The following is a 14,217-nucleotide window of genomic DNA, read 5'->3' on the forward strand; positions in this document are numbered from 1 at the left end:
AGATATCCAACAGAGATTGGGGCCAAATCCCATTTTCCTCAAGACTCCAAACAGAAAAGGCCAATGAACTATGTCAAATGCCTTTTCAGCGTCTACTGATAGAAAGATGGTGTCTGCTTGCTGTCCATTGGCCATCCATGTAAGATCAATCAATTTGTGGATGTTATCCCCTGCTAACCTTCCCGGCATAAATCCCACTTGATCCTGATGCTTCGCTAATATTTTTGCCAGAATTTTGAGGTCTAAATTCAGCAATGATATTTATTTATTTATTTTTAATTTTTATATACCGAAGTTCTTGTAGGGACTACAAATCACTCCGGTTTTTATATACCGAAGTTCTTGTAGGGACTACAAATCACTCCGGATATGGCAGGTTGTTGGATCCCACCCCGGTTTTAAAAGAATGGTGATCCCTGCCACGTTGGCATTGTGTGCTAACCCTCCCCCTTGTCTCAGATAGTTGAATACCTTCTGTAGGTACGTGACTATATATGGGTCAAAGCATTTATAAAATTTAGCCGTAAGGCCATCAGGGCCAGGTGATTTTCCTATTTTTAACGTTTTTAATCACGTTTAGTATTTCCACTGAGGATATCTCCTCCTCTAGTCCCTGTTGTGCCTCAATTGATAATGAGGGTAGGCTTATGGAGTCCATGTATTTATTAATGGCCTCTGGTTATATAATAGTCTCGGGGGCATAGAGCTTACTATAAAAAGCTAGAAACCGCTTCCAGATTTCTGTATTATTAGTCAGGATCTGATCCTTTTCATCCTTAATTTCAGCTATAGAGTTTTGATATGTCAATTTCTTTAATTTATGAGCTAGATTGCGACCCGCTTTGTTGCCACCCTCGAAGTATTCTTGCTTCGTTATGTTTAAGAGTTGTACCATTTTAGCGGACTCTAATCTCGGTAGGTCTTCCCTAACTTTAGTTAGTTTAGTTAATATTGTTTGGGATCTCTTCTTTTGATGTTCACTTGCTAATGCCATGATCACCTGTCTCAATTCGTGAGTGGCTTGAAGGGGTTTTTTTTGTTTGTTTTTTTTTACATATGTGGCCTCAGAGGTATGCCTTTAGAGAGTCCCATGCCACTGGTGGGGAGACACTACCGGTGTCATTAATCTCAAGAAATTCCTTAATCCATGTAATAAGCAATTTGTTAAATTGGTCATCAGTTAGCAAGGAATCATTGAGTCTCCAGAAACGTATCCCTTTGACATACGCTTGGGGGGGGGTGTATCGAGCATCACGGTTGCATGATCGGATCACACTACAGGGGTTATATCTGGATGAGAAAGGTAGTTAAATACAGCTTTATCTGCTAGAAAGAAATAACTTCTGGAGTGTGATTGGTGAGCCATGGAATAAAAAGTGTAGGATCTGGATAAGGGGAAATGCGTCCGCCAGACATCCATTAGATACCAAGAATTCATTAGTTCTTTCAAGGCATGGTGGTTTGCTGATGGTGTGGCTACAGTACCCCAAGATGTATCCATATGCAGTATTCTAGCCAAATTAAAGTCCCCCCACCCCTATGATTAATTTTCCCTTGCAGTGGTTTAAGAGAACTTGGTGTAGGCCTAATAGAAACTTTCCTTGGTCCTGGTTGGGAGCATAAACATTTACAAAAGTATATTCTGAGCCTTCTACCTGAATTTGTAGTAAGAGGTACCTACTGAGGGGATCCCTGATTTACAGGTGCCTAGTTCAAAAACCAGCTGCTGTGAGATTAATATGCAGACCCCTGTATATTTCGAGGATTTAGAACAAGGAGTGAAGAATTTGGTGTGGATACTGTCTATTTTTCAAGAGAGACTCGTATCTGCTTTTTAAGTGTGCTTCCTGAAGGAAAATGTCTGCTTTATGGATGCCCATCTCTTTAAAGAGTAAGTATCGTTTAAATGGTGTATTAAGCCCCTTGACATTCAGGGATATCACACAGAAAGTAGCCATGCACATATGTGTTAGAGGCGAAAAAACAAAGGGGACTACCTTACACCGTGGAAAGACTTTTATTAGAAAAGCCCGACTCAAAATACAAGCTGAGTTTCACCAAAAGGCTGCATCAGGGGCTAAAACAATCAAGAACAATAAATATTACCACAAACATGCTCTATAAAAATATTAAACAATCTGCTAAAAAGTATTAAACAACCTACTAAAAAATAGAAAATTGCTTATCTCTATGTAACTCTGCCATAATGGTCTATAATCATAGTATTCATATATAACATACATATTTAAATCATTGTTGTGCAACGTGACCCATTCACTCTATTTAAAACTGCTATTATTTAAAACAAACATCATTTTTCTAAAAAAATTGTTTTAAAAAATATTTGAAAAAACTGAAATCATTACCTTTATGCTGTAATCGTATACTCACAGCTACATATATCAGTATATCAATCTGAACATTAGCTGTTGCAGTAAAGCTAAAAAATAAAGCTGTTAATAAAAATGATCATTAGAAAACATAAAATGAAAAAAAGTCACATATACACAAATATATCAATAAATAGTATTAAGAAAGACCTTATACAGTAAATCTCCAATTCAGGGAGGAAACTAGTGCCATGATGTGCTTTATAGTCCGAATGTGTTATCACTTGAAAAATTACATCAACTTGCATATTAAATATTTTCTTACCAACAGAAAAGAAACTTTACCCACAGTGTGTGGTGATGAGTAATTAGGCAAAACCTGACTACAAGTTAGGTAGTTGGATCTTTGGATATACATCCAGACATGAGATTATCAGGTCTTGTCTTTATAAGATTTCTGTGCATCAGAGTGTCTTTGGAGCCGGCTATTTCTGGAATTTGCCCGTTGCCATCTGGGGTGTTGATCTTTCAGGTTGGATTTTTTTAAATTCCAGATGCTGCAGTGAAGCCTCGGGCTTTCAGATTTTTTATAGCATCTGCCATATTGAAAATGCAAGCGGATCCTCCCCCCCCCCCCCCCCCAGTGTAATTCAAACCGAAGGGGTGCATCTATCTGTACTTTGTTTTCCTTCCTGAGGAATGTAGTCGCCTCCTTCAGGTCTTGTCTGTTTTGAAGGGTAGCTTGTGACAAGTCCACATAAACTGCGATTTCCTGGTTTTCCCATGTCCACCTCATTTGTTTCCTGGCTGCTCCAGCTATGCGTTCTTTTAGGCTGTAATCGTGAAAGCATACTATGATATCTCTGGTTTGACCATTACTGGACACTCTCAAGGCTCTGTGACCCCTGTCCAATTTTATGGTCAGTTGCTGATCACCGCTGGTCTCTGGTGCAGTATCCAATAAAAATGCACAAAACCGGCTTATGGTATCTGCGCAATCTTTATTAGCTTCATGAAAGCCTCGGAAGCACAGATTCCCTCGTTTGGCTCTATTTTCCAGGTCTGCTAATTTAGCATGCATGGTCATATTGTCCATCTGTAATCCAGAACAGAGTTCTTGAAGTTGCTTATGGGATTCTTCCTGTGCGTCCATTCTAGTGTCTGTCTCATCCACTCTATATCCCATCGTCGCTAGTTCCTCATGACATTCCCACAGATTAGTTTGCATTTCAGTTTTGTAAGCTTTTAAATTGCGCCTGAGACTGCAGAACCAGTCCCTGAATTCTGACCTCGTGGGAGCCGCCTCCGAAGTCATGTTGAATGTGTCCGCCATCTCAGCGTCCTCAGTCCCGGCATCTGCACACGGGGCTTGCTCAGCGACCTCTGCTTCCCATTCCTCCGGCGATCGATAAGAAAAGCTTTGTAAATAAATTTTCCTTCTTGTCGCCATTGCCTGATCGTTCCGTGGGGGTTCCTAAATTTTGTAGCGCTTTTCTGCGTATTTTATTTGCAATTCAGCTCCCGTTATGATCTTTTGAAAATATTTAGTTGCGGAGCTTGCAATTCAGCCAGCCATCAAGCCCAGTAACGCCACTTCCTCAGGGGAGCCAGTTGGAGAATTTTTATGGCCTTCTTCTGAAGTGTAAGAGAGAATCATCTTCATTTTGAAGTATTCAGATAACTACGTGCAGGAGCGCATACTTATTGAAAACAGTCCAGAACACCACTCCCAACGGATGATGTTAGAAAGGTCAGATTATTTGTCTGACTGTGGAAATGTTGTTTCCTGACTAACTGAAGGTTTAATGAATCAATTTTTAGGCTATTAAAAAAGTAATCAACTGGAAGGGTATCTAAACTTTTGCAAATGCCATAATCACTGTAGTGTTATTATCAATATGTTTAAATCAGCAAATGGTAATTTTACATAAAAAAAATTGCAGGAGGCAATCATATTTAATTTTGCATGTGCAATTGTCAGCATCCATTCAGCCTAAACTTTTATAAACAATCCCCACCACTCCAACCTTCACCATACTCACTCTCCATCCAAACAGCAGACACTTGCATACTTGAATAGCAAAGGCACAAACAGAAGTTGCACACAGATTCAAAGACAGATGATTTCACCAATCCCACTACCTGCTCCCAAAAGGCAAGTGAGGTTTAAATGTTCTGTATCAAGTAGCAGGTGTAAAGGTGTTCTTGTATGTTTCATGTGTATTCTGCATAACTTCCAAATGTTTAGATGACTGATTTTGTCACTGTATACACAGGCAACATGACCTGTTTGCATGAACTGTAGCTTTAGGTGGGGTGGATATAATTCTTCAGTTAATACTTTGTGTATTTCAAATTGTCTCCATTTTAGATTTAAGTGCAAAATTTGAAACCCATAGCTTATTTTTAGGATGTTTTGATTGTCATGGTTTGCTTTGAACAGAAAGTCAAAAAGAAAATGTAGTTAACCCTATGCAGTGGAGAAATCTCTTGAATAACTTGCTCATGCTATCATATTTCTAGTGGCTAAATCTCATGCTTATCAGTTTGTTTTGGTTTTTAAAGGCAGAATAGCCAGCCCCAATCAATGCATTCTACTTGTATCATGGACCAGTCCATTGGTAAAGAACTCTCTGCCTGAAAGCTATGCTTTTCTACCCCGTCTCCTTCCAGCGTGGCAGTGTTTCCCAACCTTTTCTAGCTTATGGCACATTGGTTTAAAAAAAATTTTGTGCGGACCACAAACCTTCACGTAGCAGACAGTATGAACTTGGAGAGGATACATATAGCCATAATAAGAGCTAAGGATACACAAACTCCCACCAGTCTCTCTTCCAAATTAAAAAACAAAGGGTGAGCCAAAACACACATGCAGCATGAAGGAGCAGCTCTTTCTATATACAAGTACTGGATAAGAGAGAAGTTGACATAGGGTGGGCTACTGATTCACTTCGTTATCGTAGCTGTGCCATCTGGCTGCCACATATCCACTACTGCTACTTCCAACACTCAGAATGTGAGTCGTATCCAGTGCTCAGAGCATGCTCTCTGCACATCACTCAGCCTGGGCATAGGACAGAGACTGGAAGAACTCAAAGGAGGCGTTTCAGGAGGGGAAAGGAGAAGATGCTATGTGCAATGTGTAGCAGCACACAGCTGAGCTCCCCTATCTATGCACTGCATGTTACCCTTTAATTACGATTAGGGGCTGATGCAACATAGTGTGCTCAGCTAGCACACAGCTTGAGGAGCAGTTGGACACACTAGATGCAATAATGGATTAATGTGTCCAAAACATGGAAATGCCATGTAGATGAGGCTACTAGCTATTACCACTGATGCAAAAAATCACTGCACCCAATGCCCTTTGATTTAACAAGCAAAAATTGCCAGCTCTGGAGCTGGCATTGACACCTCACGCCTCCACAAAAAAAGCAAAAAATACTGCTTTTCTGTGGTTCCTCCTACTTAATATCATCATGACACTAAGTAGGAGGAACCACAGAAAGTAGCATCAGGAAAAAAACAATCTTGGTGGTCAGGTCTGGAAAAAAAGACATCAATTTATGAGCGTCTGTGTTCCTAACCCATGCCCAGCCACGGCTCCTGTGCGCCGATGCCAAGGATGTGCTAGGGATGCACAATTGATCCCTAGCACGTCCTTTTTAGTGTGGCTCCTCATTAACATATTGCATCACAGACCCAGGAGAGGTGGATAGGTTGTGTTAGGGAAAAGGGCGCGCAATACGAGCGCCACTTTTCTATACCTTTGGGGTTTATGCTGTAGCTAGGAAGAGGCATGCATAATTAAACATTTAAGACCCACTGCTGGGGTTTCTTGTTGCCAAGAGGTGCTAAGAGTAGAGCCCAGCTTCAGGCTTAGCTCTGAGCATCAGGCAGTAGTGACTGTTGCAAGGTATACCTGATCAAGTCTGAAGGCATGCTGGTTGAGAAAAACTGCTCTGAGGCACAGGCCTTACTACACGTTTTCATGCTAATAGCTACAGTGGACTCTGCATAATGTGTAGCATGCCAGTGAGGGAGGGGCAGAGCTCCCGTGTGCTTCAAGGTATCTCTCAGGTGGGAAGTTTGTCTCATGAGGAAAACTCTGATTTCTCTCACCACAGTTCTGTTGATCACTCCCTTAATCATACAAGGGTTTATATAGCTTAATAATAGATTTGAAATAAACTCCTTCCTATTCATGCAGTCAGATACTTGCATGGATCTACTTAAAGACTAAGAAAGAGATATTCTAGTATCTCCTCTTAAGTTGTCATCTTAATGAAGGACACCTGGTTACCAAAATTCATTAGTCATTACAAAGATAATCAATCCACAGTTGCTTTAGCTCAGAAGTGAAACATCTCTTATGGCTTTTTTTTTTCTCCATGGATAATTTTCACCAGAATAAGGAGGAGTAAGCCAGACATCATCCTTGCGACCCCGATGTGCATGGCTTCTATTTTTGTTCAATCTGTTTTCTTCTAGTAATAGTGTATGTTAATTATTTATAAGATTTGTGTCCCGCACTATCCAAAGTTGTAAATGGGTAACATTAGTCACATACATAATAAAATACATCGAACTAAGAATAAAATAAGTTCACATCACTTAACATGCTGGAACAGAAACAAGCAAAAATCAACCACTTGCTCAGTAGTTGTGCATGCTCATCAAGCCAATCATGCTGACTCCTGATGTGCACTAGTATTTTCTATGCCCAATCAACGCTAGGGCTGAACATAGACATAATCAAGGCCTAACAAAGTTTCCAAATGCTCAGTCTCTGAATTTGAAAGTTGAAAAGAAAATCTTGAAAGAGAAGGGGTTATTCCAATAAAGTAATTTCCAACCAAAGCTAGAAAAGGCTCTATTAATATTATATGATATTTATTCTAGAAACACTTTACTCACAATTGCAAAGCCAACAATCTAAGGTCATTTAAAAAATGTAAAGTCACATTCTTGATTTAAGTTTGAGCAATAGTACATTTAGGGTACCCTTACCTTAGGAATGTTTAAAGGACAATCCATTTAGTCTGATGCAGTCATGATGACATTTGTAAAGCATCAAAACTTTTGCATCCCAAGGCTTTCAGTTCTTTAAAATTATGGAATCTGAATATTGTGTTTGACTTTTATAAATCCTTTTTTAGCCTGTTTCTTTTGCACATCAAGAAGAGTGAGCATACGGAAAGCTTTTTTACCAGTGCTACTTTTGCAACATTGTCATAAACATTACAACTAAAATAGTCCAAAGCATGAGGCAAATGGAAGCAGAATAATTTTACAAGCAAAGGAGCCCTCTATATAAATCCATGTCACACGTCTCCCATAGTTTTGTTCTGTCCTTCACCAGAAATAGACCTTGCTTGTCATAAAAAGAATAGGTATGTAGGATTTTGATTATAGGTAATAGCATAGCAGCAAGAGATCTAATAGTGTGTTTAGGAAGAATAAAGATGACATGAAAATTGGACGGAGTCGCTCTTTATGTTAAAAATATCAAAGCAATTGAAATGCAGAGGTTTAGGGAAAGGAGGCAGCATTGTGGCCATCTTAGAAAGAAGCAATGGCATTTCTATATACTTACCAGTGTGAGCTACAGGCCTCAGATGGAGAAACTGGACAGAGATCTTGTCAAATCACCCAAAAGACAGGAATGAAGAGGGAGGTGGTATTGGTTGGAAACTTTTAACCTGCTGTATGTGGATTGGAGTAGCCTGTCTGCAGTACTGGTAAGGAGGAGAAAGATTGTGACTGCCTTTCAAGGAGCTCTGCTCAAACAAATGGTGATGGAATCCATAGGAGGAGGGGTAATACTAGACCAAGTACTTACAGATGAAGGCAGTGTCTATAATGTCCAAGTAGGTGCCCACCTGAGCACTAGTGATCATTGTAAGAACACAGTCTCACTCAGCATGGCATATCTAAGGTCTATGATCCCAGCATTCTGGCTCTGACAGTGGCCAGTCTAAGTGACAAGTACCCAGCAGATGTCAAGAAGTAGATTTGTTTCTTGTTTCTCCTAAGGATAGCGATGGCTGCTATTGTGCTTCAGAGCTCTCTGCTAGAAACTGCTGCCTGCTATTGAAGGACTGCTTCCTGACCCGCTGCTGGTGCTGAAGATAGCTCTGCCCCCACCACTTTACATCAGCAAGTGTCTCTTGGGCCCAAGTTAAAAGGAGAGGCCTTGCATCAAGGTACTATTGCACTTTCCTGATGCACTTTAAAGAGTTACCTTGATGCTATTGTGCTTCAGAGCTCCCTGCTAGAAACTGCTGCCTGCTATTGAAGGACTGCTTCTCAATCAGTCACCGGCAACATGGATAGCCCCACCCCAATCACGTGACATCAACGAGCAGCACTGGGGCACAAGCTAAAAGGAGAGGCCTGCACCTTTGTGGGACCATGAATGGTATTGTGAGTGGTGCTATGAATATTAATTTATAGGATTATGCGGACTTGCGTTAATTTTTTGACTTGTGTATATTTTGCTGTGGCAAGAGAACATTATATTGGATATACAGATTTCAGTAATTATGGGTCAGGGTAGATATGGTGGATTACTTGGGCATTCTTTTGACTATACTAGGGAGAGATGGTTGACTGATCCTTCTAGAACTTTTTTTTTTCTAAGCTGGTAACACAAAAGATGTATTTTTCTGTAGTGTATATAAATGCACAATCAGCTAGGAAGAACTATCTGAGGTAACATTACAGCTTAAATAAGATATTTTATTTATTAGAGTTATGGTATTTGGAAGCGGATGCTGTTTTGTTAAGAAACCTGTGCCCCCTGGTTATACATATGTAGGTGTAAGCTTGAGAAATGAAAAGGGGGTGAGTACTGATATAGTATAAGCAGTGCATTTCTTTTGAGCGGTTATAATTGGATTGCCCTAAAGAATGTGATAGGATTTTATTAAACGTGCACTCATGGGTTTCTGTCTTTTATATATTCTGCCTGGGTTACCAGTTGGAGTGTCTAATTCTGTTATCGATATGTTATCTATGCTGTGTTTAAGGTAAAACCGCTTATAGAGAGAGGTGATTTTAATCTGCACTTTGATGATAATATTCCTTTGGTGAGGGAGTTCAAGAATATTTTTTAAATCAATATCTGGTATACATCAGTTGGTGCGTTCGTCTACAGATCATCATGGTCATATTTTAAATTTGCTTATTATCATCCATCAGATTGTAGAACAGGGGTCTGTTTCTGCTATACAAAATTTATATGCACCTTGGACAGATCATCATCTGATGAAATTTGATCTAGGTATAGAGCTATTATGTTCTAAAAACAAATGCGGTTTATAAAAAGATTAGAGGGCAACCAGATGTAGATTTGATGCTCTGGTTATTTTGTTAAAAGTAGGAAGAATTTTAATGAGACATCTTTTTTTTTTAAGTCTGACAAGATACAAAAATAATTTTTATCAACATACAATTTTCAGACTCCTGTTATAGATAATTGAAAGGCTGGACTGCATAAGTACAACTGATATGTATAAATCTAGAAATATTTTTTTTACAAAATAAATAACATGTTTTTATCTGTACATGATTTCATTCTTGGCTCAATGGATTATTTCTAATAGACTACTGTGTAATAATTTGAGAACAGTTCTTCACCTTCTTTAATGTCTCTGAGCGCAACAAGTACCACACACCTCAAGGGCCTGTAAAAGAAAACCAAAAAAAGTTGGTTTCTGAAATTCAGCAAAGCAAGTTGATAAACAGAATAAGTAACAGCACGTTTTTTAATACAAATAGCAAGAGACAAAGAGGGGTAATTTTCAAAGGGATTTCCTTGGTAAAAAAGCATTTTACCCACACAAATTGGGCAAATTTCAGCCAACCTGAAAACAGGTAAAAGTATGCATATAGTTGCACAACCTGCTTTGTAGTGGATGTGTTCCCACGGTGGGGTTAGGTTAGGAGAGAAAATTCTATGCATAGTTTTGGATTTTAAAAACTATGCATGTTGCTTTGGTCAGAAAAAGTATGTGCAGAAAAAGAAGGTACAAGTCTCTGTGGGTACTTTTTCCCTGGAGCAATTTTCAAAGTAAAAGTATGCCCAGATTTTTTCCTTTGAAGGCTGGTGCAAAAACTGTGAAAAGAAAGCATCCAAAAGTATCTGCAGACTTTGCAGCATTGCAGGCCCATTGAAAACTGCCCCTCTGGCCTCTAGAAAGCGAGAGGCCAACACCTGGGCGCCACACTACTCTGATTTTCAGCCCTTGCATTACAGTCCCCAAGGTGGTGTTTCGGGGTAGAACGGAACATATTGCTTATTCTTATGATAAGTTTAGAGGCACCCGTTGGCCAGCAGTACTTCTTGCTGTCTCCTACTAGTGGGCACCAAAAACAGTTAGTTATTCACTGACCAACCAAGCATCAATTTACACAGCAGCTGTAATTCAGTTAATACTAACCCTTCTATGTCATGACTGTAGTTGACATTTGGAAGGTACTGTCTCAGCTCTAGTGGGAAATCTTCCAGCACGTCAAACTCCTGATAACACACATTTGGTTCCCTATCTAGCAAAAGAGAAGGGAGAAACTCAAGTAGGACAATGGCATAGATGTACTTCCCTTGTTTCATTAAATGGGATAGGCAGGTACATAAACTATAGCCTGAACTTGCAGTAGTAGGGATAATTTGCTAGAAGCTAATGTTCTGATGTAGGGCGCCCTGACAGGATGACTTTCAAAATCGTTTTTGTGGAGAAAAAGTGTTTTTCATGCATCAATTAACTGTCTGAACATTGCCTTCCCTCAACATAGCTGACAGCATGGGTGCTGTTCATCAACCTGTGCACTTTCAGAGGTGGCCTTTCTGGGGGGTGGGGATTAAAATGTGGAAATTCCACATTCACGCATCTTATTTTCAATGAAAAAAGCTGTAGAAAAGCCAGGTGCAAAGTTCATGAGGAAGAAAAGTTACTTGCAGCTTTTGTTCCAACGCACACAGTCTGAAAATTTCCCTCCCCCCATGGACACCACCATCATGTTTAGCAAACATGCCGCATCTCAAGAAAGATATAATTGCGATGGAGAAGGTACAGAGAAGGGCTACCAAAATGATAAGGGGAATGGAACAGCTCCCCTATGAGGAAAGACTAAAGAGGTTAGGACTTTTCAGCTTGAAGAAGAGACAGCTGAGGGGGGATATGATAGAGGTGTTTAAAATCATGAGAGGTCTAGAACGGGTAGATGTGAATCGGTTATTTAGTCTTTCAGATAAGAGAGAGACTAGGGGGCACTCCATGAAGTTAGCATGTGGCACATTTAAAACTAATCGGAGAAAGTTATTTTTTACTCAACGCACAATTAAACTCTGGAATTTGTTGCCAGAGGATGTGGTTAGTGCAGTTAGTATAGCTGTGTTTAAAAAAGTTCTTGGAGGAGAAGTCCATTACCTGCTATTAATTAAGTTGACTTAGAAAATAGCCACTGCCATTAGCAATGGTAACATGGAATAGACTTAGTTTTTGGGTACTTGCCAGGTTCTTATGGCCTGGTTTTGGCCTCTGTTGGAAACAGGATGCTGGGCTTGATGGACCCTTGGTCTGACCCAATATGATGTTCTTATGTTCTTAAACAAATTACAGGTTGCTGAATCTGCTCCTTTCCCTTCTTCAACCTGTACCACAATATACCCCCATAGGCCTATGAGCCCAGAGGCACAAACATGCAATGTGAACTACATGAGCAAAATCCCTTTCAATTTTGTTCAGTTTATTTATTTGAGTGATATTCTGCCTTTTGGCACTTTAAAGCAGATTAAATTCAGGTACTGAAGGTATTTCCCTATCTAAGGCCTAGTTTTACTAAGCTGCGCTAAGGCTCTAACGCACCTAAAACAGCATTTATCATGCACTATAGCAACATCACATGATACTTTGACCCATAACATCCTTCTAATTAGCTGCTTTGCATGTGATTTGTATGCATCAATTTTGCAAATCCATGCACAGTAGCTAATGCATAGGAAAGCCTATACAAAGAAAATAATACAGCAGCCTTAGAATAAAGTTAACCCTGTGATTATAGCACATTTGAAAGAGGTGTAGTTATTTTTTTTCTGGGAATATGGGTGATGCTACCATGCATCCCGATGTCCTCGGGAGGCCTCTTAAAATCACAAGCCAAAAAATAAATCTCTTACCAAGGGTTCACTGTGACTCCCGCCTTCCCCCCCCCCCCCCGGCCCAAAGATTAAAAAAAATAAATAAAAAATCAGTGCATGGATACACCCTCACCCCTTCCAAACCCCTCTTTTTTTTGTAGAAAATTAACCCTCAATCCAACCAAATACCCCATCAATTCCCCCATCCCAGCAGCAGACACCCCCCAGTTCCTCCATCCTCCCCAAAATATAACATCATTCCTGGGGTCTAGTTGGTCACCCCATTCCCTCCCACCACCCCCTTAAATACAAATTAGACCTCTGTAGTCTAAGGGGGCCCACAAACCCCTCCCATACCTTTAGAAGACTCTCTTGTAGTGCGGTGGTGACCTGGAGAGCCCTCTAGCCCTGGGCTGATCAATGTCATTTTCCACTATGGCGCTGGATGGTCTTTATCCCTATCAGGTGGGGGAAGGATTTTTACAATTTTTTTTTTTTGGGGGGGTGGGTGGGATTTGGGCCTCAGGGCCATTTAAAATGATAACGGCTTCATGCAATGTGGGCTGCTATTATGCAGTTTTTAGGCCTCTGCTTCATTTTTTTTTTTTTTTTTTAATTGCGGCATTTTTCCACAATAAAAAATGTGACAATACTGCCCCCATATTTTCTTGGGGAGGGGTTAAATATTGCAGAAATACCCCCTATGATATTTCGCTCCTCCTGCGATAAGATAGGGTGGCTTTGTAAATGTCCTAGTAAGTTTTGCACTGGAGGCAATGGAGGGTAAAGTGACTTGCCTAAGGTCACAAGAAGTGTAGTAGGATTTGAACCCTAGTTTCACTGGGACACAGCCTGCTGCTCTAACCATTAGGCTACAATGAATAACTTGTGGTTGGGCAAATCATGCATCATTACCTTTTTATAAAACTGCAAACCACATGACAAAAACACACCTCTCTCTAAGGGTTGTAATTTTGGATCTGACTTTAGCTACTTAATATTTCCACACCACTGCTCCCCTCTCTTTTTAGTTTAATACATGAAACAAAATGATTAGGCAGCGAGAGGAGACACATCCTAAGCACATAAGAATTGCCACACTGGCTCAGACCAAGGGTTCATGAAGCCCAGCATCCTGTTTCCAACAGTGGCCAAACCAGGCTACAAGTACTTGGCACATAACTAAACACTAAGAAGATCCCATGCTATTGATGCCAGAAATAGCAGTGGCTATTCCCTATGTCAACTTGATTAATAACAATTAATGGACTTCTCCAAGAACTTATCCAAATCTTTTTTACACCCAGCTACACTTGCACTAACCACATCCTCTGGCAAGAAATGCCAGAGCTTAATTGTACATTGAGTGAAAAAGAATTTTCTCCGATTAGTCTTAAATGTGCTACTTGCTAACTTCATGGAGTGCCTCCTAGTCCTTCTCTTATCCGATAGACCGGCCGATACAGTACCACCGGAGCACACTGTTAGCCCGCGTTTTCGACGCGCTATTTTTACCACTTATATAGTGAGGGGTAATAGCGGGTCAAACATGCGGCAAACCCCCCAGAAACTAATAGCAAATGCATGTTGATGGCCCTATTAGTTATTCCCGCGCGATACAGAAAGTAAAATGTGCAGCCAAGCCGCACATTTTACTTTCAGAAATTAACGCCTGCCGGTACCGGGAAAGTTTACAGAAAAGCAGAAAAAACTGCTTTTCTGTACACCCTCTGACTTAATATCATA

At 40.2% G+C, this 14,217-nt stretch overlaps 1 protein-coding gene across 6 annotated transcripts in view; it reads right to left on the reverse strand.

Moving 5' to 3' along the window:
- SETD9 (SET domain containing 9) overlaps positions 1–14,217 on the reverse strand; it is a 74,276-nt gene that overhangs the window by 37,743 nt on the left and 22,316 nt on the right. The window contains exons 5-7 of one of the 6 annotated variants that reach the window (XM_029576850.1): positions 10,775–10,880; positions 9,972–10,018; positions 2,093–2,453 (exon numbers count right to left, since the gene is read on the reverse strand). In XM_029576850.1, coding sequence (XP_029432710.1) covers positions 2,320–2,453; positions 9,972–10,018; positions 10,775–10,880 — 287 coding nt within the window. In that variant the 3' untranslated portion in view covers positions 2,093–2,319. Of the gene's footprint in view, positions 1–2,092; positions 2,454–2,978; positions 3,966–5,706; positions 10,019–10,774; positions 10,881–14,217 lie in introns of those variants that run through there. The other 5 variants (XM_029576858.1, XM_029576872.1, XM_029576882.1 and 2 more) reach the window with 5 other exon arrangements.

This window comes from Rhinatrema bivittatum, chromosome 1 (genome assembly GCF_901001135.1).
Source record: "Rhinatrema bivittatum chromosome 1, aRhiBiv1.1, whole genome shotgun sequence".
NCBI classification, from domain to species: Eukaryota; Metazoa; Chordata; class Amphibia; order Gymnophiona; family Rhinatrematidae; genus Rhinatrema; species Rhinatrema bivittatum.